We start from the raw sequence: 24225 nt of genomic DNA, 5'->3' as shown, positions 1-24225 counted from the left end.
TTTTTTTTTTTTTTTTCCCTCCCAGTCAGCAATGTATAAATCTCAGACTCAGCAACCCTCTCTTTCCAGGCAGTCCTCTCCTGCTAGCAGGTCCCCTTACAGGACCACTGAGTAGAGCAACACATGGCAATTTGTAAGAATTTGTCTCTTCCACGATTGCTTTCTTTCCCAGCTCCCACCTGCTGCTCACCACCATGATATGGATGTTGCTCAGATGAATTCCCTGTTTCATGCTCTCTTTCTTAACCAATACAGCAAAACCCAAAGCTCCTTTGATGTCCAGAACTCTCCACATCTGAAAGGGAGTAATTGGAACAGCATCCAACCCATGATTTTTTTTTTTCACTATTTATTATGTAGCCACAAGGGGAAAGACACATTTAAGGCAAATCTCCTCCCATGTGCCATTCAAAATACATTAAAATTCCTGATCTCAGTGCTTGTGGCACCCCTGACACTACTGAGCTGACAGTCTTTTCTGCCACAAAAATGAGGAGAGAGCTCTGGTAGGCCTGGCACAGCCATGCCAGTCCAGCTCCCAGGAAAAGGAAAGGGTTAAGGGAACACCCACTGTAATAAATGCTTCTGGAGGGGACTCTGCCATGAAAGCCAAACAGCAACCTCTGAAGTATGATGAGAGAGAGGAAGGAAAAGAAACTGCATGCTGAAAATGCCTAATCCTACTCCTCACTGAATTCACAGGATTGGTGATATGGGCTGTGCTGCAGGCATGGGAAATCCTATTCCCTGCTGCTTTCAGCCCAAAAGCTCAGGTGTGTGACATGGAAAAAAAAACCCCAAAAAAACAACTAATGAAAGAAACTCACCTCAGCTTTGTTCTGTTTCTCTTCATATTCACTCTGCTCCTTTTCCATCCCAACCAGCTTAATCTTCAGGTCTGAGACTTCAGCCATCAGATCTAATTTCTGAGTCTCGAGCGATGTGCGACTTAGCAGCTCCTGAGAGCAAAGCAGAACAATTCCCCCAGTTATTTATGTGAGCACTGATAGACTGCCATGTGTATTCTTGCAGGCCCATATTAAAGCCTCAGTACGAACCTCAGTGTGTTTCTCAAGTGCTGCAGTTATTTTCACCTAAATGTTCTGTGTTAATCACCAAACCATCGTGTCCCCACTCCTTATTTCAAACAAATGTGTGGTAAAGTTAATCCCTGGGCTAGACATGAAATCAAAAACAATACTGAGGCTGAACAAAACTAAACCTACATAATGGTGCATTACAAAAGAGTTGGCGTCTTCCTAAAACACTCATCAGCCAAAGTTATTCTTTAGGATTACCCTGCAGACCTTCTTGTCACGTGGTTTCCCATAAAGGACGTATTGCAGAATGAGCACCTTAACCCAAATTGAGTAGCAGAGGCAAGCAACACCTCTACACCAACAAATAGTAACTTACACCATGTAGTATTGGATGGCTTTTGAGAGCTGCACAGTGTGGAGGGAACTGCAGTGAAAGAAATGTCCTGAATGGAGTCTAAAAGGCAGTGTCTAAACTAAGAAAGAGTGTACAGGAGAAACATCTGGTCATGGCTTTTGCTTGTGTGCCCCAGGTTTGTTTTGCAGATTGCAGAGCAGACATGCTGTGGATGGAGTGCTATCAGTGTGTTTGGAGAATGGTCAACATTCACACCTTCATTGATTATTTCATTTTTCAGGAAAGCCAAGGCAAGAAACCATCCAAAATTTAACCGAGAGTATTACATACATCAAATGCCTCTCTCACCTCCATTTTCAAAAATAAAAAAGTCCCATCAGGACTTTAAGCTTTACTGAAAAATTCATACTTAGTTTTCCAAGCTCCAAATGGATTTTTAATGAAAGAATGTAGGCTTCCAAATGGTTAAAGGATTTTATGATAATTCATAAATCCCATTAGTGTGTTGATCACATGAATCACACTGAGGAATCACAGCAGACTGTGCTTTGAGTTACATGGCAGTGATTTAACTGAAGTTGCCACAGTTAATCTGGATCTGTGCTGATGTTATTAAAGGATCTGAAATCACCATGTCCAGCAGCCTTTTCTCATCTCTTCCTCTGCCCCAGACTGTACAGTACACTATAAACCATGGCTTGGAGAATCCACAAAGGTTACTTCAAAGATTACAGAATTAAAGTTTATTTCAAAATCTGCTCTACATGTAAGTTATTTTAGTCTGGTGGGGAATATTGCACAAATTAAAAATAGCAGTAAACTCTCATCTGTATTGCAACACCAATTATCTAAGCCACCCACTATTCCCAATGCCATGCCCATTCCTGCTGACATTGGCAATGATATTTGTGGATGGATGGGAAAATAAACAGAAATGTAGCCTCATGTTTTTGACTTTTTTTTTTCTTTTCTTTGTCTTCTCTGAATGAAATAAATCAAGCACTAATCAGGAAAAGATATTGCACTGACTTTTTCTAATTGAAGCATTCTAAGAGACGGTCACTTAATGAAATCCCAGGAGGAGCTGCTTTCTACACAGGTGATTACAAATTACAATTATAATTACAAATAACTCCTCTGTCTTCCAGAATAACACTAATTTGCAGGAGTTTTAGAGGCACATCCCAGTCCAGACTGGAACAGCCTGCACAGCTGTTAAGATAGCAGACTGCTGCAGGTCAAGGCAGAGTTAAAAATGGGAGCTTCGATACGAAATAAAGCCACTGAACATCAGAAAGAAGAGCAAGATGAGGCAACTCTGCCCCCATGGACAGACTCTATTAACTTTTGAGCTAAAACAACATTTAGAATTTTTTTGGGCACTGATATGGTATTCCATGATACGGGAGGAATATTTCTTAATAAGGCAAGGAGCCACAGCATCCCTCTAGGGATTTTAAACAAAAGATCTGTCCTTTGAGTGAACCATCTGGCATTACTTCTTATTTTTCCTACAGACCCCTAAATTACCCTTTGTTGTGCAGAGCAATCCACACTCACTCCTCTCTGCCCAAGTTCAGGAGCCCTGTGTGAACGTGGAGGCACTACCTGGTCCAGGAGAGCAGGAAGGCAGCTGCTTGGGTTTGCTTTGCTTTTAAAGCAGCTCAAACAACATTTTACCATTTGCTCTGACACTGGGGAATCAGATTCTCAGCTGGAGTAAACTGGCATAAATCTCGTGACTTAAAATAGGCAAACCAGCTAACTACCCCTAGTTTGTTTTCAATGGAGCTCCAGTGATTTAAAACAGCTGACAATTCCTCTTGCATCCAGAGGACACAACTTGTGCTTTGAAAGCTAGTGCCGTTTAAAGTAAATGTCTCCTCTTGAAATGGGAACATCTGGAAGCAATTATTTTCATCTTCAAGCAGATGCTCGCAGCGAACAGCTCATTAAGAATGTGAACCATTTTGTTACAGAGAAATTATAGTGTATTGCAGCGGTATGATGCAACTTGAATTCAGCCAGAATAAATATGCAATTGTAAGAAAAGAAAATACAAATTTCTGTTATTGGTTTGAAAGCAAAAAAGGATAATATAAAACAGGCAAAATGGCAATTTAGGCTGTAGCAGCTTTAGGAGGATCTTAGCTGAAAAACAGAACAGATACAGAACATATCCTAGGGAGTCTTCTTCAGAAACAAGATACTTGTTTTTAGTTTTAAAATGTACTATGCATTATACTATGTAAGTTTAATTTACCTTCTTAAATGAGTTCTTTCTAAACTCAACTTTTAACTTTAAAAATTGAGGAGGCATGCAGAAGTGATGATATATGTGTACCAGACAGAGCAAAGAGTAGCAAACTATTTCCAAACACAGCACTCTTTTTAAAACTCACACTGTATATTTCTAAAGTACTTAACTTTTCCAGTATTCCCAATGAAGCTGTAGCCCATGCTGTATATCTCAATCTCACATTTAGGTGTCTTGGAAATATACAATCCTTATAAAAGAGTTTATAAATATAACATGACAAAAATAGCTTGAAAAGAGGATATGACAATTTTTTAGCTCTCAGCTGCAAGCACAGAAAATTCCAGGATATTTAGCTCTCCACAAAACAGAAGAAACAATCATGCCATACACTGATTGAGAAACCATAAATGAGATTTTAGTCAAGTGAGGAGGGGGAAAAAAAAAACAGCCAAAGATCCCATTTTGCACTTGTGCACCACACAAAATACAGTATTTGAAAAATCCCTCACTTTTCACCCTTATTAAAAACCTTGAGAGAGACAGACAGACCAAGCTACCTACCTGGGAAGCAAAATGCAGCCAGAAGCCCCCCTAATGAGAACTGCACTTCTCAAGTGCTGTGTGTCAGCTGTGGCAGAAATAAGATATTTGCTTAGCTGGAAGCACAGCTGAGAGCCATGTACGTGTGCAATCACCATGAAATGGTGCAAGGCAGTAGCAGGCAGGGAATTACAGCCCTCCAATTCATCATTTGCCCATTATATGGTTAAGGCAGGGAAAGGACAGAGCTTCCCATAGCCCTGCCAACTTGACCAGCCCTTGGATCTGCCTGAGGAGCAGATTCCTGCCCACGTTAACTCCAAAAGAGCAAAGTGGTGTGCTCACCTGGAGAAATAAAGCTGCACAGCTTGAGAGCACGCTCTGAAATCCTTAGAGCTCAACCAGAGCAGCACAGAGCACACTTCAAAATCTGAAGCACTAAGCCAGCTGCTGGCAAGAAGCTCCTGCATGCTATAAACAAGTGCTGAAATTCATCTAAGATCAGATAACTCAGGCAACTGAAAGTTGAAGGAATGGTCTTTGCCAGCCAGCAAAGTTCCTGAGGAGCAAACAGATACACACCAGATTTATACCCTGCAACCAAGGCAGGATTCTGGCTCCCCTGAGCATGAGACAGCTGCAAAACCAGAGCAGGTACACACTGAATGGTGTTGGATTCAAGTTCCTACTTTGATGCTTGTAATGCAGTTTTTAAAAAGGTTCTCTACTGTCTGGCACACTTTCCTCTGGCCCTTGCACTCAGACAGAAGTGGGCCATAAACTGACACCAGAACAGAGATCCACTCCTCTTTACACCCAAGCATTTCAGTTTTTATGTGTATTTTTTTTTTTTAAGGCACAAACAATCCTAAACCCAAGTCCTTTGTGCTTTTTAAGAGAATTCACTTGATTGAAGGCACAATCGTGTTCACACAGCAAAACTATCCAATCAGAGTCCCCTAGATTGTGTCAGGAATTATTTGGAAGGCAGAAGGACATGGTCAGACCACATCTAGGATTTGACTGGAAAGACCCTGCCACCCAGACCAGAAATGTCCTTGGCTAAGCAAACTGCTGCCCCTTATGCCAGAGAGCTCCAGTGGAAATTGCTATCTGTTAACCAAATAAAATGCAGCTCTGGAATAGCAAAGAGGTAACAAACTAGAGATTTACTCATGACAATTACCAAAAAATGCACACATAGACACCGTGGAGGTGAAATCTGTGCGTGCAGAAGTTCACTTGTCAGATGGACATGACACAGCTGCCAAGCCTGACAGCACAGATTCCACAGCACCGATATGTACACATCAGGCATGGCTGGTACTCTATTTTATGGGACAGTTTAGGCAACTTTAGGGAACAGAAATTGCTTCTGCTTTCCAATTCCACAGCATGTTGATAGGAGATTCCCTCAAGGTCCACTCTCTTCCCAAAAAGAAAACCAAAAAACAAACAAACAAAAAAACTCACATCATTGCTCTCTCAAATTGGCTGTAACTTTACAATTTAAAGCAGTTGATATACTGGAAATGGGTTGTCACAGCATAAATTGTTTCCCTAGGACAACTGTAGGAAGTTTTTTTTTAATTTTACTTCTGGACATCTCCATTGCAATGTGCCAAGGGGAAAGGCAGGCAGCTGTTCACATGGGCCAGCCTTTCCATGTCCTTCAAACATCCAGGAGCAGGACAGACACCCCACTGGAAGGTAATTCCATGAAATTAAACTTGTGTCTTGCTGCCAGCCATATTCCAGAAAATTTTCTGTTGCATTTACTATAGAGGATGACCTTGTTTCTTGGCCCAAACCTGAATTATACTTCAGGACTGAATTAAAGTTTTGCCATTGACTTTTGTGAGTTTTGAAAAGGCCTGCTTTGTTTTCTTGAAGGAAGAAAACGCAGACACCTTCAAGGTGGAAAAATGCTTTTCCTCATTACAATCCATGGTGGAAAAAGTGTCCTTACAAAAGTAAAAGGTAGGGTTTGATGCCTTAAACATCACATTATCTGTACCTGTGCACACCAGGGCATCTCTGCATCTCTCACACGGGATCCTCTCATTGCTCAAATGCTGCTCAGCTGGATTTTCCTTGGCTGTGCTTCCATAAACACTGAGGTCAAAGCACATCTCTCCATTGCCCTTCTGCCACACCTTGACCTTTCCTGTCAGCTGTTTGACTCAGCCATCACAAAACCAGCCCCTTCCTCCTAAATCCCAAGTGAATTTTCTTGCAGTCGTGGAGGGGAAGGTTTGCTGAGCATGACAGACTCAAATCAGTGCCTCAAACACGGTCGGGAGGAGGGAGAAGGGTGGAAGGAGAATCTTTCTTCCCTTCTCCCCTGCTGCGGCTACTCCACATTCAAGATGCCCACCCAAAATGCTGAACAGCTACTTTTTATGTTATTTGTATAACTTTTATTTCAGTTGCTATTTCAGAAGTGGTTCCACGATCGCTTTGTAGCAGGGTTCAAAACAACGGTGCATAAATCATAAGCCAGAAGGGTTTTTTTGCCAGTAACCCCACCCTGACAAGTCTCTGCTAGCACAGATTCAGCAAAAACTACTTTGTAGGGTGGCATTAGATACCCTTTCTGCTGTGGAACTTCCAGATACCATCATTAGGTTATCTCAAAGTTTACATATTTTTTTATTGAAGCATTTTTTGCACAGAATTAATTATGAGTCACTCTAGTTCTTGAAATTAAAAAGACAGGGCTTTATCTTTACTGTTCCATTTTCCACTTAGAGGAAGCAGCTGACTTAAGTTCACAAAGACAAAAAATCAGTGAAGTTCAATATATTGTAAATAAGGAAGCAGAACCATGAAATAAATCCGAATTTACACTACATCCCATCTCAAGAGGGTAACAGAAGTAATTCTGAAAAGCAGGACACCAGCAGCAGCTGCTGGCTGAGAAGATCTGAACCTGAATCTCCCCAAAACTTGACTGATTTATCTATTGAAACCCCTGAAGCCACACATTCACTCTACTTTTGACAAATTATCTGCAGAAACATCCACTGGCCGCATATCTGGCATGAATGTCATGATCACCACACAATCAGGTCATTCTCTTCTGCCCAAATCTCAACTCATCCCCCACAGGGGATAATATTTGCAACAAGGTGAATGGAGAACCTTCAAAATAAATGATATTAAATAGGATCCTCTGCTGAGAGAACAAATGTACAACTTCTCTGTCTGCTGAGAGACCTAACTTGGGTTTCCCATATCCCACTATCTACTGGGAGAAGCAACAACTACAGCTGCTCAAAGTTATCCCAAAATTTAGATTTAAGGCTTATTTTAGACATATCTGGAGATTCTCTCACTTATTTAGCTTTGGTACAGCCTTTTGCAGCTTAGGATCAGCTTTGTAAGCGATTCGTGCACGTGCCTAAGGCCAGACAAGCAGATGCAACCATTTTCACTAAAATGGCAATGTTCCTGCAACATTATATTCTATTTTCAGATGCCTCAGTGTTCTGGTAAATAAGGCTTTAAGTTCCCAGTTTCCTCAGAAGCATATCTGGCAAAACATTTTAAGTCAGAGAAAGAATAAGCAGTTTCAGCAGAAGTCACAGAAAAACTGTCTAGATTTAGACTGGGGCAGGGAGCTTCTGCCCTCTGTTGTGAATGCCTTCCTGGAGCCTGAAACCAGATTTTCACAACTTAAATAATCACTGTAATAACTCAATAATTTGACTTCCACTTCCAGTTTTCCACTGTAAAACTACATGCACTCACTGTTTGCCTCTTTAAAGATGTCCCCTCAGAATACAGCCCAGCTGGAAGCATTTTGGACTGTGTGAGATGGAAGTTTTTTTTCAAGAACCTCTGAGAATTATAATTTAAAATGTTTAGGATATAATTTTATCTTTTAGAAACTGCTGCTGTTTACATATACGTGCACAAGGATCTTTATCATAATTTAAAGCTACCATCAGTTAATAAAAAGGCTTGTCTCACATGGACTAAAATAGCAAATTTATAACACAAAGTATTTGTGTGTGGTGAAGAACTAAGCTCATCAAGAACAGTATCGATCCTAAAAAAATTCTGGCATAGATTTTTGAGGCTTATTTACAGTTTCAAATATATTTTTGGTATCTTATGCACTGCATTAACAGTGGGTGATTTGCATCTGTAACAACAGAAAATTGACAGGGAAAGGACTTTGGCATCAACAGACCAGCAAGTTCTGTGACATATTTAAATTACCATTTGCTCTGCTCCCTCAACATAGAACATCAAATAGCAAAAATTAAATCACACAGCCTGAAACTGTTGACTGAAATAAATAAAAAAAAATTCTTTATATACTGATTTTCTTATATCAAAATAAGGGGAAAGCTCCAAAGTTAAAAGAAAATAGAACAGAACTTGATACAGTAATTAATTTCAAATTGCTGCTTGTTCAACTTCAAAGCCATAGAAAAACAGAAGGCATTTAAATAAAACCTCTTAATTCTATAACTCCTACATGTATTAGATACATTTAACCTGTCTAACCAGTTACTCAGCCATGTCCAAATAAGCACAGTTCAAATAAGACAAATAGTTTCATTTTACAGCTGCCACGTACAGCATTATGCAACCAGCCCGTAAAACTTCTCTGCAACAGGAAAACAAAGAAACATTTATTGAGGAAAAAAAAAAAAAAGTGCAAAGCAGGAGGAGAACAATAAAAGAAGCTTTTTTTCTTCCTCTCTTTTATCCTGTTGCCAAAGGCAGTCACACATGCAGACAAGCTGACCATGTGTGCTCACCCCACCTCTGGAGAAGGTCTGCAATCCAGATTTTTACCTGTTGGAGCATTTCTTCTGTAGCATTCAGCTTCAACTGATGCCCCTCAAGACAGATTTCTAAGTCCCGGATTTTCTCTCCTTGAGCTTCCACCTGGTCTGTGAGAACACTCACCTGTAATTTGAGAGGAGAAGCAAAGTGCTACTGAACTGACTGTAAATAAGTTTCAATTACCTTATGCATATAACATCCAAATGCACGTTTTGACAAGAAGTTCTCTTTTAAAGCTCTCAATGTTTTAATATTCTTGTGCACTGCAGCAACCTGCTCTACCAAGGCAGAAGTTTTGTAGCCTTACCTCTATTTCACTGCAACCCCGCCCTCTCATCTCCCCTCCCCTGCAACTGTTTTGTTTTGATATAAAAAAGAAAGGACATTTCAAGGAGAGGTGGAATGCTACCTGCAGGTAGACTGGGTCCCTTCATGCAAAAGTCTGGAAAATTGGAAAGGAGCAAACAATAACAGAGGAAATATTTTATGTGGTTTTGGAGCGTGCATCGCTATTTCGGGTGCTGTTGGCATTTCACTCCCTAAAACAGATATGCAGGAAAAATCTTCCTTCCCAACCCAACTAATTACTTTACTCCTTACAAGAACAAAACTTTATTGATAGTTCAATCAATAAGGAGTTCTGAAGCTATAAAGAATGCAATGAGTAAAAGGCAAGTTTTAGCTGTGGCAAAGTTCTATTCCAACAAAGAATCCCAGGCTTTGGCAAGCCAAAACATGAAAGTAAAAGCAGGGAGATGCAGACAATGAACCCCAGGAAATAAAACAGTAAGCGATCCTGGTAAAGAGCTGTGGGAATGGTGGTACAGAGAAGTGAGTGTGCAATACAAAAAGCCCAGCAGCTGAACCCAAAACTTGCAAAGCAGAAAAAACTGCACCAAGTTTTGATGTTAGAAAGATATGGGGAAAAACCCAGTGGAGACCATATACTTGTTAATTCATTGTGACTATTTATTTATATAAAACTTGATTATTCTAGTAAAATATTATCTAAAACAAACAAACAAACTAAGGAGCCTAAGTTGTTTAAACTCAGTTTTGAAGAAAATGCATGAACAAAAACTTATAGCTGCTCTCACATCCAATCTTGCAACACCTTTATTAATAAAACAAAATAAAAAATGTACAGTATGTGGAAGTGAAACTTTTAAGATACATCCACTACACAGCATGTCTAAAACCCAATGAACAATTGAGTTCACTTCAGGGAAGCTGTGGAGGGAGATATCTGAATTTCTTTTACCTGCTGACATAATGCCAAGCATGCCTGGGAAAAAAAATCACAGAAAAAAAATTAAAAAAAAAAAAAAAGAAAAAGAAATTTTTTTTTTTTTCCTGTTGAAGTAATTGTCTGTAGCTTAGAGTACAGCTGAACTCAGGATGAGAGATGATTGGAAAGAGTGGGTGGAGGCAGATGGCAGGGGGACACATCCAAGCTGGGGCAGGAGAACTCCCTGCAAGGAAATCTCTTGCTTGGCTAGTTTGTTTTGTTCCCATTAAATGAGGGATGATACACAAAAAAAAAAAACCCATGTGAGGTCAGAAGGAATGAAGGGGCAAACTGAATTCTCTCCTTCAGTGTGATGCAAGTTCCAGAGAAAGAAAACCAGCTTTATTTAGAGCTTCAGGTTAGGTTTAAATACCACTTCAACCTGGAAAGAAACCTCTTCATGTTAAATGTGACCTGCAAAGGAATTTAGTGAAAGCTTAGCAGCTTTAGAAGCATGTGTTGGGTGTTCCAGCTGCTGGGCTGAGAGGCACATCAGCCACTTGGAGCTCATATTTTCCCCTCTGTCCAGGATCACATCTGCCAGATTCTTCAAGGAATCCGAAGGCTGCACCCAGAACCAAATCCCAGTTTATGCTAGGCTGGCAATTCCATTTTGCTTTAGGAGTGGAACACCTGCAAGACTCAGCCTGTAGGTAATATATTTTCTGTAAAAGCGAGGGGCATTGAGCACTTAGTTAAAATTGGAGTGTTAGAAAGGATTAAAAGTCTGAGGCCAGGCTGGGGTGCTCCCAGCCTCCCATTCCCCCCAGCCTGCAGCTGTGGGTCAGTGGCTGATGCAATTCAGCATGAGGCACAGAACAGAGGTGCTCTGCTCCCTTTCTTTTCTCATCCTTCCTGCCCAGGTCACAGCCAGCAGCAGCTTTGCACCAGCAGAGTCCCCCTGGCCACGAATCTCAGCCTGGGGTTTGCCTGTGCTCCTCATGTTTGACTGCCTGGACAGAGGAGCTGCTGTAAGCCAGGTCCTAAACCCAGCTCCACCTTGGCACCTTTGTTGTTGATGTTCACCTTCCAGACTGATTTTTTTTTGTCTTATTTGCCTGGGTTTTTTGTAGCTCCACAGCAACGCTGTGCAGTGGGAAAGGAAAATGCATAAATATTGACTAAGCCTTTGGGTTTGATGGGGGGTGGAAGTGATGGGAGTAAAATGCAAGAGAGATTATTTTCCAGTTCTGATTTTACTCTATTCCTTCTAAGAAAATCTCTAGGCAGGTCCCAAAACATGTCACAAACCCCTGTGTTTTGTACATTTGGCTGGCTGCTTCCCTGGGTACCTGTTTGTGTGGATGAAGAAATAGTGATTGAAAATCTGCAGGACAAAGAGAGGAAAAGCACATCCTGAGCAGCAGCCTGGCACAGTCTGCAGGGAGCCATCAGCACTGGCCCTGTCAGACCCACAGAAGCTGCACAGAAATGTGGGGAACACAGGAGACCCTCCCAGGTGTACAGTCCCACCCTTAGCTCTGGATGGAACAGCTGGATTTGGCCCCCTAATTGTCTCTCCACTCATGAGCTGCTCATGCATTCAAAACATCAATGTACAGTGTGAGAAGTTGTTTGCTTTTACTAATAGGATCGAGTTTCTAGCATTAACAAACAGTTGATTAATAAAAGGTGTTCTAATAAATCTAAATTATAAAAGGAATTTGTAGCACACGCCTAAATTCCAACTAGAAGATTGTTTTTCAGTCAGGTGGGTTTTTTTCCCTAAATTTGGTAATAGCAATTTAGTTTAACAGTAATTAAAAAAAAAAAAATCCAACCAAGCCAAAGCTTGTGTCTCAAAACATTCATTGTTTATTTAACAACAGCAGTGAGGCTTCTGCTCAGTAAATGAACACAAGTGTGAGCAGAACATACAGGACAAGACATGTTTACAGAAACTTGTGACTGAAAGCAGGGAGAACACCCACCCAACAGACTTCAACTGTGTTTGATATAAATATATGTGCTTATAATATGCATTTGAAAGCATAAAGGGAAAGGATCTGCAAAGACATTTGAACAATCTCCAGCTCCACTTTTTAAAAAGCGTGGAATATACAGTTTAGTACTAGCAAAAATACACAGAAAAAGTTTTTTTTTTTGAAGTTGTGCAATGTGTGTTCTGCAGGAGGAGAGCTTACATGGGACATGGGATCTTGAAAAAAAAGCTTGGTAAACTAAGAAACAGGAAACCTGGAAGAGCTTAGGCATGCATTTTACTGTCAAATTTTCTCTATGCCTGTTTCCCTCCCCTTTAAGCTCTTCGAAAATGTAAACAATTTTGGTACAGCATATAAACAGGAAAAATACCAGTTCCATCTACCTGCCAGTCTTCTGGCTCACTAAAAATGGTGGCACACAGAACCTAGAAATTTGGTACAACCTAGCAAACCTACAATGAGAACCACCATCCCAGCAGTGGCCTGGGACAGAATTATTTTTAATCCCTTTGTCATCCCCCCACTTTTTCTGCTGTTACACCTCTGTCCTCTACCAGCTTGCCCCATCACAAAATCATTTAGAGGGATGATACAGATTACAAATTAATTCCCAGTTAAACATCAGCTACGTTTGGCGACCTGCTAACATTTGTTTAACAGAAAATACTCTGCCACTTCAGCTTTTATGCACTGGATATCAACTATGCAGACAAAATTCTTCTCTCTTTTGGACATACCTGCAGGATAAGCGACTCTTTATCACCTTCTAATCGTGCCAACCTTTCTTGATAAGTTTCATTATTGGATGAATGATGGTTCACCTGTGACTGGGAGGGAAAAAAAAAAGTGCAGTGAGAATTTTTACAGTTCAAGTTTCAAGCAACAGTTAATAAAAGTTTTGTATATTAAGCAGTTTTTACATGACAAAAAATATGAAAAAAATGTGTGCATAGACAAGAAGTGTTTATTTCATACATATTAAACCTGTACTTACTGTACATTAAAAATTAATGTACATTAAGAATGTACCTTTTTTAAGGTATTTTGAATCCTCTCTCATTTCCAGCATTCAAGAGTGGTAAATGAATAGACTGATATTTTCTAGAAAGTTATAATTTCAGTGGAAAAAAACATTTTACCAAAACAAAACCCATTTAATTTGAAATATCTACTTTCCACAGTCTTTTTCCAAAGTCAATGAATCTTGTATTTACTTTCAAGTGGCAAAAGTTGCTATAGGTGTGTTATTCCTAGAAATTACTGAAAGAAAATTAGAAGTTTTTTGTTAGCAACTAAAAATTTATTTAAATGATCAAATTCTTATCAGGAACTACTCTAGCCACCCAATTACTTACAGACTTCTAAAAGGCTCTAGGGAGCAAAACCTTCTAAAACATGGCCTGTCCTTCACTATTATGTCCCATTTCCTATGAATTTTAATACTTCATATACAAGCACCACAATAAAAAAAAAAAAAAATCTGCAGATTTATTTAAGTTTAGAAGAGTCTCCTTGGCTCATCCTGCACACTGAAACATTGTGGGAATGGAGCTGTTTGCTCAGAGCATCAAAAGTAACCTGAGCCCCCAGAGGTTGATTTCCCAGCTCCAGTGCAGGCACTGCATTTCTGCCAGGGAACACAACACTCAGCCTGGATTTTCAGCTAACACAGGAATCCAAGGAGCTCCCTTCAACTGCAGCTGACTTCTCATTTATAGTTACTTGCACAATGGCACCAATAGAATTATAATCCCCCTCCCCAACTGCCTTTTCTTTTTCAACTGAACATTTGTGAACAGATTTTAAAAATATAAATATTTATAGCTTCTTAATCGATGCTGAGTCCAACAGGCCCAAACGCAACACGAATGCTGAAAATAAACATGGTGCTAGTTAACACAAATCAAGAAATCAAATTTTTATTCAATCAAAAGACACTTTTCAAGCCATAAATTGCTGAACTAGATGTAAGTGTGGCACTAGACACAAGTGTGGCACCTTTGTAAGCTGAGAGAAACCGAGCACACTTATCTCTGATTATTTTGAAAGAAATTGAGAGAATCACAATGGCACCAACAAACGGGGGCTGAAAGATGTCTGAAGAGATCATCTGCTTCACTATTCTGTCCTAGAGCAAATAATTATTTGCAATATTCTTGTCTTGTCTTCTTCCAAAGACCTCTAGAGATGGAACTCACAGCTTCTCCATCTGCTTCTTCTCCCCTACCCATCATGAGAGCATTTTTCTTCATGCCTAATCTGAATCATCTCTTCAACTTCATGGTTACCATACCACCATACAGGAAAAAATAGGTCCTTCCGTTCACTTCAGAGATTTTTTTACATATTTGAGGATTATCTCTACATCTCTAATTAGCAGGTCCCTCCTCACGCTGTGAAAGAAAATACGAGTTTTTCTGTCTTTTCCTCATAGATTAATTTTTTCAAGATTTGTTTTGTGGTTTCCTTTTGGTTCCTCTTCTCCAGCTATTTCCCAGCTTCTTCTGAAATTAAGGGTTTAAGAGGAGACACAGCTGACTCCAGCTGAAACTGGCTTAAAATCTTTTCACAGACTCCTGGGACATATTTCTTTCCATATAGTAAAATTCATACTTTTTCAGCCTAGGACCCATAAGTTCCAGATCCTTTTAAAATCCTTTTATTTAGCCTTCATTCTGCTTTTACTCTTTGTTTCTGCTTAAATGTATAACTTGAATAAGTCTGTGCTGACTTGCATTCTATTATTTATACTCTTCTCCTATGCATCTAGCTCTTATGTTTTAACCATGTCCTTCAGCATAGCTGCAACACCTCTAAATTCAATAATCTTGTTCTTTTGTTCCTGTTTAAAGGGTCAACAGGAACGTTGAAAATAGAATGTGCAGGTTCTCACTCCATACCTCACTTACCAGCACTCACCATCAAAAGAAGGATGTGTTAACTCTTCTCAAAATATACTTTTGTCACAAGGTTTTGACCAGCTCATAATAAACACAACTAGGGTTCAAGACCTCACAGAAATGGCTCTAAATTGCAGGTGTGAGGTCAGCCAGAAAGGCCTCAGATAAGCACAGGAAGGTACAGTAGACAGAAAAATGACCTGCTAAATAAAAGTGTCTGATTGACGTACAACAGTTGTTTGAGCCTCGGTAATGCTCTGTGGCACTTATAAAGACAAGATAAAACAGTGTAACATGAACCAAGGTCATCTGTGGATGGTTGGAGAGCATTCTGCTGTTGTGAGAGTTGGGACTGAGAGGAAACTGAGCAAGATGTCACATGTATCAGCAGCAATTGAATTCAAGACCCACAGCACAGAAGACACGAGAACTCACAAACAACAAATAAACACTGCTTATGTGGCTACACAGGTCTAAAAGGCTGAATGCACAGGTTTTCCTATAAAGCTATTACTTCAGAAGATCCAGCATTAAAGACCAAAGATTGTTATCTGGGCTAGACAAATTATAAGCCAAATATGTTAACTATGCCTCTTCCAATGAAAGAACGAGAAAGATTGCACAAAACACGTAAAAAGTTTTATGATAACAAAGTAAAAGGAAAGATATGCTAAGGCAAGGCAGCTAAAAATATGCTGATGGCAGTACCACTGCAGATAAAAAAATCAACTGCATGCCATAAATGCTTTGCCTACCGGAATCATAGAATTCTTAATAATGGAAAAGAGTTTTAAGATCATTGAGACCACCTTTTTCACCATAAAACCATGTTCTCAAGTACCACATCTACACATTTTTTGAACTCTTCCAGGAATGGTGTCTTTGCCTGGGCAGTCTGTTCCCATGTTCTACAACCCTTTTTGTGATGAAATTTTTCCTAACATCCAGTCTGAACCTCTCATGGCACAACTCCAACCATTTCTCTCATCCTGTCTGGGAGGAGAGGCCAATCCCCACCTCACCCCAGCCTCCTGTCAGGCAGCTTAGAGAGGGGTCAGGTCTCCCCTGAGCCTCCTTTTCTCCAGGCTGAACACCCCCAGCTCCCTCAAGTGCTTCTCACAGGGCTTTTACCCTCCAGAACCTTGGCCCCCTGGGCACACCTGGCTCATGTTCCATCGCTCACAACCACTACGCCCAGGTCCTTTTCTCAGGCCACTGTCCAGCCATTCTGTCCCCAGCCTGGAGTGCTCCACGGGGTTGTTGTGACTCAAGGACAGCATCCAGAACTTGGCCGTGTTGAATCTCACACCATTGGCCTCAGCCCATCCCTCCAGCCTGTCCAGAGCCTTCCTCCCTCCAGAAGATCAACACTCTCACCCAGCTCGGTGTTATCTTTGTACTTGCTGCATGTGCACTCGATCTAGATCATCCATAAAGGCACCAAACAGGACTGAGTCCAACACTGATCCCTGGGGAACACCACTGGTGATGGTCCCCAGCTGGATGTGGCACCATCCACCACCACTCCGTGCCAGGACATCCAGCCAGGTTTTACCCACTGAAGAGGGACGTGTCCTGCCATGGGAAGCCAGGAGCTGCAAAGCAATTTCTTGGGGCATCTGTATTACAGTCTCCTTAGTGATTTTGGATATAGTTTACTGCCCATCAGATGGCAAGAGATATTAACCTAAAACAATTGGAACAATTCCAAATCAGCTGTAACTCCCAGTTCTAGAGAAAGAAAAGAAAACTAAAACTTCCCATCACCTGCTTTACCTTCTTTGTTTTTATTTTCCAAATCTCTCTTTGGAATATGCTCATTGATTTAACATGAAAATAATACTGGAATGTTGCTGGGAAGGTCTAAGTATCACTTGCATGATCCAGTCATTACTGAGTCCTCTTCCAAGAAAGGGCTTGAATTTTCCTTCTCACGTGGCACAAAAAAAATCAGACTTTGGAGAACGATTCAACAGCTTTGATTTAAAATGGAGATAATCAGCAGAAGTATCAAAGGATATGGCAAGAAATGTTGGTCAGTTGATGTTCTCCTCAGGTGTGCCTTTTCAGCACCAAGGATCTACAACACAGCTAATTTTAACCCTAACCCCTCCAACTTCTGAAGTTGGTCAGCAATCTGTGACTCAGAAATTTGTCACAAACAGCACGGATCGCACCCTGGGCTGTGGAGTGGGGAGGAGCTGGGAAAAGAAACCTGGCAGTCAGTGAAAGTGGTGATTTGTGAGCTTTTTCAACAAGTCACCCGCCCCAGTGAGGAGACAGATTGTGCCATAACCCTCCTCTCTTCCTTAGCCACATGAATTACCTTCAGCTCCTCTGATACTTGGACAGGATGCCTGTGGCAATGACAATACTTGTATTAACGGGGGAGATTAGGGGCATGCTTGATGTACTGCTTTTTGTTGTAGTTTAGAAGCTGAAAACAAGGGGTATGGCCAGCAGAGTCCAGGCAATCAACTTTACCACAGAGTCCCAGCAGCAGCCAGACCTCAGTGCTGCATTCCCATAGGAATCCAGGGCTTCCCTCTGGCTGCCCTGGAAGGTCTGGGACCCTGGCAGGGATTCAGGAACCCCCCTGGACAGAGCCCCCAGAGACACTGTCTGTGATCTCTGTCCATGGAAAAGAGTTTTCAATCTTACAGGATGAATTACAAGCTCTGAGTGTTTGATATAAGTAATAATTAAGTGTGGCACAGGTGCAAAAGTAAAATTTTAGGATTCTAGATGAGGGGTTCAAAGGGGACAAGATGGAGGAAATTGGGTGTGCCTTTTCCTTTTTCTCCTTCTTCATGCCCTCCATGTTTCACTGTGGTGTTGGCATTTTTCTGTTGGTTTAGGCTGGGGACACACTGTCCAACGTAGGTGACAGATATTGGCACGTTATTGTAAATCCAGCACAGGTAGTTTCTGGTATTTAATGTTTGTACCATCCCACTGAGGGCAGAGCCCCACACGCTGCCCTGCAGGACAGAGCTGCGGCAGGGCAGCAGAACATATTAGAGATAAACAGAATAAACAACCTTGAAACCAGCACAGACCAATTATGGCTCCTTCTTTGGCAGGGGGGCAGAAAGACAGAGACTTTCTACAATCTGGGAATCATCAATACCTCCGATTCTGACACATTCCAACACAAGAAAATGGACACTGCAGCCTCTTCCCAGCCTGTTTGCATTTGACAATGTTTAGAAGTGTATGGTCTTTCCACCTCTGTATTACTCTTTTTGGTCACTAGAATTATGGCCTGAGTCACAAGGAGTTGTATTATGATGAGTGATGAGTGAGCAGCTCACACAGTAAACATTTTTATTTGCATCTGACTGTCGAAGCAAAAATTTAATCTCTTGGCATGTTAGTGCTACCTCAGATACACACCCATCCCAATGTATGTGCATTTCTTCAGTTGCCTCAGAGGAGGAGGAGAAGGCTGGAACACAATTTCTGGATCTATAATTCTTGCCTTTCATCTGAAGGCAATTAGTAAATCAACAGCAGGATTTTTTATTTGCCATTGTTACTGGTTGCTTAAATGAAAGTAGCAGTCACTTGAAAAAAGCTGACAATGCATAATCTGAAATTTAGCAAATACAGAGCTAGGTAAATTTTGGGTAGTCCTTAAACCAAATGAATTTTAAACAAATACTTTTATTTTATCTGGATAATTTTTCTAACAACAAATACTTTTTTTTTCCTCCAGACAGTTACACATCTTAAAAGAAAATATCCTTACAGAAGCCACAAGATTCACCTTCAATATATTGAATTTAATGCCTACATCATGGGTTTAATCCCTCCACCTCTTGCTGGTACAGGTTAAGAATCTCTTCCAGGAAAAAAGGAAGGCATAAAACCAATATACACCAATTTCAGGCCAGCCATCAGCTCTGTGCTGCACAGTTTGCAGTGAATATGAGCATTTATATGAATAATTTTGGTCTATAACTAAATGTCTACGTTATGGGTTATAACTAAATGTCTAAATATGGGCTGCACTGTTTTTATCTGGAATGGTAGCTTCTAATTAAGGGTGGGTGGAAAAATAAGAATAAAGCAACAGGATGGCATAAAATTGTATGTGAACTCTCTAACCCAAGTCCCTTGGGACAACAAAAGAATATTTGTTAAAAATGAGACACTTTCAGGTGGTGGGGGTATAACAAGTCCCTTAATTTGCAAATGAAACTTTTAAGAGAACCTCACTCTGGCTCTGTGGAAGTATTAATTACCTGCAAAACACTTCCTCCAAACTGCTTTATGACTGTGCTGCTGGCCAAGCTGTGAATTTAAAAGCACGATGTTTATACACAAGGAATTTTCCCTGCCCTCCTTCCTTGGCTCTGTCCACCATGTGCTCAGGTTTTGCTGCCCACTTTGTCCATCCCTCTGGCCATTCTTGGCCCAGCAGTTCCACGGGTCGTGCTGACACCAATAAAGTCCAATGGGAAGAACTGAAATGTGGTGACATGTTATTTCAGTTTGATCTAAATAATACTTTTTTCCCCCTGCTGCTGTACACATTATGTTAAAAGACTGCTCAAAACCAGACCCTCCATTATAAGCATCTGAAAATAGCAGTTGTATCTGTTTGTTTTGCCTGCCTGGATCTCGTGATTTTTGGTTTTGTTTGCTGCCCTAACCCAGTCCAAGCCACAGATACCACACAAATCCAGCCCAGCCAACCCCAGCAACATCAAAACCCATCTGGGTCTCTGAAGTGATTTCTGCTAATGATGAAATTTGAGCCAGCTCTGGCATACTTCACCAAGGCGTTATGGAAGCCTTGTTGCAGTTATTCTCTGTTAAATGCCATGTGTTACTCTGAAAGCAACTCATAATTTTATTATCAGCCAAAGAGCAACAGTTTATGATTGCAGGAACTGAAATCTGTATGCGCTGTAACAATCAGTGCCAGACATGAGACATTGGGATTCTTGGATGGAAGAATTGATCCAGCAGCTTAAATTGTTTCAACTTCTTTGGTTTCTAAATCACTTGTCAAAGAAATGTGGGAGCAGACTGCTTAAAGTTCTCCTGGGAACAGTGCAAGATCTCTTTCAGTCCTCCTCCCTTCCCCCACGTGTGCTCACCCCTTTAAAGAGCTTGCAAGAAAAAGCAGCAGTATTGATATTCTCCTTTATGTACCTGACATAAAGGGAATTACATGCCACAACAGCGGGAGCATTTTTAATTCCTTTAAAACCTCGTGCTACATTTGAACACCGTGCCCTTTCTGAGCACAGCCCTCAAGCTGATGGCAGCAGACATTGTTAACCTTTCTGTCTTCACAGAAATGAAATTTCTGGAAGCAGGAGTGGCAGACACACCGTATCCATAACCTCATTTAAACAGCACATTAATATGTGAGCTCAAAATACATGTTTTTAAAGAGGTAATTAGCTTTAACTGCACAGAGCACAGGTTAAACTAAGAGTATAAAGTTACCAGCAGCTACTTCCTGTTGCCTCTTCACTATCCGCTCACTTCCCATTTAATCCCCTCCACAGACACACTCCAAAATTTGAAAGTTGGCAGAAATTTGATGCAAATATTTGCTAAATTAGCCTCAGGATTCTCAGGCTCTTATTAAAGACTGATACAGCATTGATATTTTACACTTATTCAAGAAACTACTCAAAATAAATGTTCCTAATCACATTTCACATTAGAATGGACAGGTATTTTATGTTTATACATAGTAAAAACCCAAGAGAGCGCTTGCATTTGTATCCATGTGTGTATACTTATAGACAGGCAAGAATTTGCAGGAAAAGCACACACAGACTAAAACAGATTTTAAAAGAATAAGGAGAGAATGTGCTTCTTTTGTGACACATAAATCCATATTCTAATTTTAACAACAGCCTATTCTGAGGGATCTAGTAATATCTCATTCATAGATTTTTCTAACACTGGAAAAGAAATACTCGAATCATAAAAAAAATCTAAAAGCTGACAAAAACAAAGCAATTTTTTTCAAAGTAATGAGAGAACTGCACAAACCTACTTTTAAGAAAAGGAAGACAATTTCATGCAGTTAATCTATGTCTGGGCAGTTAATCAACAAATTTAACAAAATTGTTTGTTTAACAAAATAGCCTTGCCTTTTAAACAAACCCATCTTTTTAGCAGAGTAACAGACACAGAAGAAAACCACCACCATTTTTACCCGAGACAAAGGCATCCCGAGAGGTCTCATACAGTTACCCCGATGAAGAATCACTTAAGTGGAGATCTGGTGCAGAAAACTTTTCCCTTTAAAGCCCAGCATGGTAAACAAGAGCCTCTCCTTTCCTTTGCTATACGTTACCATGCAGGATTTGTTTTGTTGCACTGCAATCCCCGGAAGGCATAAGCACATGCCAGAATCTATTGCCATTTGCTCAAAGTTTGATCCTAGAGTTTCATTTTTAAAGACAAAGACAGCTGATTTCCGCCCCCCCCTCCCCAAGCCTCCTCCTCCTACACCAAGGCATGTCTTTAATTCACTTCTCATGAAGAAACTCGCACTATTTAAAGTCTGAGGCGCTGAATGAGTTTCTTTTCGCGAAGCGGAGAATCCTCCCTGAGATTTTGCTAAATGTGCATTTAGAAAGAGGAAACAAAGCCCAGCAAATCACTTACCCTCTTTAGCCACGTGAAGTGCTTGTAAATATCAATCTCACCATCCATGCTTTGGGCCCATCTCAGCAGTCACATTCCCAGGGTTAAAAGAAACTTTTGGAAGCAAGCGCTCTGCTTTGTTCTACAGGATGTAGCTGTGATTTCTTCCCCTTTCAACCCTCAACTTCTGAAATCTTCAATGCCTGGTCATATTTTAAGCAGAATCCCCTGCCCCTGTCCCACAGTCTTATCCCAAAGGCTTCTCACAGATGTATATATAACACACAACTGTATAAACTTCAGGCTCCCCCCCAAACATCTGGTTTTTTTAAACAGCAGATCGGTTTGCAGCAAGAACAATGCAACCCTAAAAACTTTAAAAAGATAACTTGCTAAATTATTTTTTAAAGGATCTTTCAAAATCCTTTAAAGCATAAATCTGCAGGAACTCTTCCCCTTTAATGCTGAATAACAAGCTAAAAATTATTAAGCTGTCACTGAGAAACTATTCTCAAGTAATGCTTTCTCTGGCTTTCTGTTTCAAGAGTGGCTGGAACTCATTACCAAAGACCCCCTATTTCCTGTCTCTGTTCTGCTCACTGTTTATCATAACACTACTCAGCCTTCTCGATTTATTTCAGGCTCAGACTAAACCTAAAAATAAGTTCTGCTCTTTGAATTACTTGCCTGTCCTCTCAAAAGACATTATAAAAGGGGAGGAATTCAAAGACGATCCTGTGAATAAGATAATGATCCCATAAGTACTGCTATTGCCAAAGAGGCGATTTTCCATCCTAACAGAAGATGATGATATTGTTCCAAGATATTTGTCTGCTCCTGCTGAAGCTGAAATCTCACAGTATGGCAGCTTTTCAAACTTGCAACACCAAGACAAATACATGTGCAATGCAATGCTCTGGCAGGAAGGGCAGTTTAAAGTGTTGTCTGTTATTGCGGTGTCCTCTAGTGCCTCCCCACAGCAGTTATCCATAACTTCTAATTTTTCCCAATCAACTCCAGTTTCCAGTGTTGTTTCTTCCCCTAGTTCAAAGTGGCTTTGGCCTTTAACCAGGCAGCTGTTTGTTACACACACAAGGGCAACTGCCTCTTCAGACCCAAAGGCAGCTGCCCCCACGAAATCTTTGTGATCATTTCAGAACATTTGCTTATCTCCTCGCTGCCTTCAGATCCTACAGCCAGACTGACCCCTGGGCTTAGGGAGCCATCAACCAGCAGCTGGGGAGAACCAGTGTCAAAGCTGCCCGTGGTACTAAAGTTATATACAAAAAGGACTCAAAGTCTGAGCTGTAGAAAGCCTTTCCTACAGGGACTGCCTCACTCAGACACCCACCCACATTCCAGACTGGGGAAGCCACAGATCCGGGACAAAATTTCTTCAAGGGGATGTGGTTTTTTAATATTGCAACCATTCTTGGTCCTTTTGACCCAATGGAGCTCTTTTGAGAACTTCCCACAACACAAAACAAGAGGGAAGGATATAAACCTGGACTTTCAGTTCCCTTCATGTATATATTATCAGTTCTTACCTAAAGTCATGTGACAAGAAAAACATGACAATTTTTAGCAAGTCACAGCTACAAGTCTTCTAAAGGTGCTGAGCTATCTAAAATCACCAGTAAGTGTGAGGAGAAAAGAACTGCCCACTTCCAAAAGCAATGCTATGAGACAGATCTGACTTGGGTTGCCCTGAGCATAGAATATACTTATTTAATGCTGTCTGAAAGTGAATGAGAGCAGTTATTTCTTGAATAGCTAATATTATCTGGAAAAAAAAACCTTAATACTTCATCAACAGTGCATTAAAAACCAAAAAATCCTTAATAGTGTACATTTCCCTGTGCATGACAGCCTCTGTCAAGGCTGACAAGCTGGAGACTGAATAGGGGTTGTCTTGACATTAAACAAGAATGCCCAACAGTATAAAGCACTTTTTTCTCCCAAAGTCCTTATTATCTAATTATGAGGATGAGCAAATACATCAAACTTTATCTCACAGCATTGCATATCCCATAATACCACCACTATGGTGCCTTAATGTTCCACATTTCTTCCATTTCAAAACATTGGCTCTAAGACTCCCATTTCAGCCTTCTTCAGGGAAGAAGGAAATACCTCTCTTAACACACGCCACCACACTTTATCAGCTAATTTGTGTTTTGAACTCTAAAAACTACAGAAAAGCTGTGTTACTAAACTTCCTAATGTCCCAGCGTAGCATCTGCATTTAGGTTAGGATTCATTTCCCCTTTTAAAAGTATTAAAAATGACAACATACCTTGTCACCTGTGCTGGAGATCATGAGAAGGTGCCTCGATTTCTGTTAGTCATTCTTCCTGATTAAAAGGTGAGTGTCTGAATTTTCTGCATCTTATCAGCCAGAATGTTGACAGCATACATTCCAGACAGTCACATGCTCACTGGGAGCCTCTCACCTGCATACTGAACTTTACATCC

The 24225-nt window shown here is 40.6% G+C and overlaps 1 protein-coding gene across 17 annotated transcripts in view; it reads right to left on the bottom strand.

The window, feature by feature from the left end:
- PPFIBP2 (PPFIA binding protein 2) overlaps positions 1–24225 on the bottom strand; it is a 94257-nt gene that overhangs the window by 28379 nt on the left and 41653 nt on the right. For 10 of the 17 annotated variants that reach the window (XM_030273415.4, XM_012573757.5, XM_072929453.1 and 7 more), the window contains 3 exons: positions 12967–13056; positions 9008–9121; positions 828–959 (listed from right to left, as the gene is read on the bottom strand). In XM_030273415.4, the coding sequence (XP_030129275.4) occupies positions 828–959; positions 9008–9121; positions 12967–13056 (336 nt within the window). Of the gene's footprint in view, positions 1–827; positions 960–4216; positions 6334–9007; positions 9122–12966; positions 13057–21316; positions 21555–21771; positions 22391–24046; positions 24143–24225 lie in introns of those variants that run through there. The other 7 variants (XM_072929462.1, XM_030273417.4, XM_072929460.1 and 4 more) reach the window with 7 other exon arrangements.

This window comes from Taeniopygia guttata, chromosome 5, assembly GCF_048771995.1.
Source record: "Taeniopygia guttata chromosome 5, bTaeGut7.mat, whole genome shotgun sequence".
NCBI lineage: Eukaryota > Metazoa > Chordata > Aves > Passeriformes > Estrildidae > Taeniopygia > Taeniopygia guttata.
The sequence above is the reverse complement of the archived record's forward strand: the minus strand, read 5'-3'. Positions and strand labels throughout refer to the sequence as shown.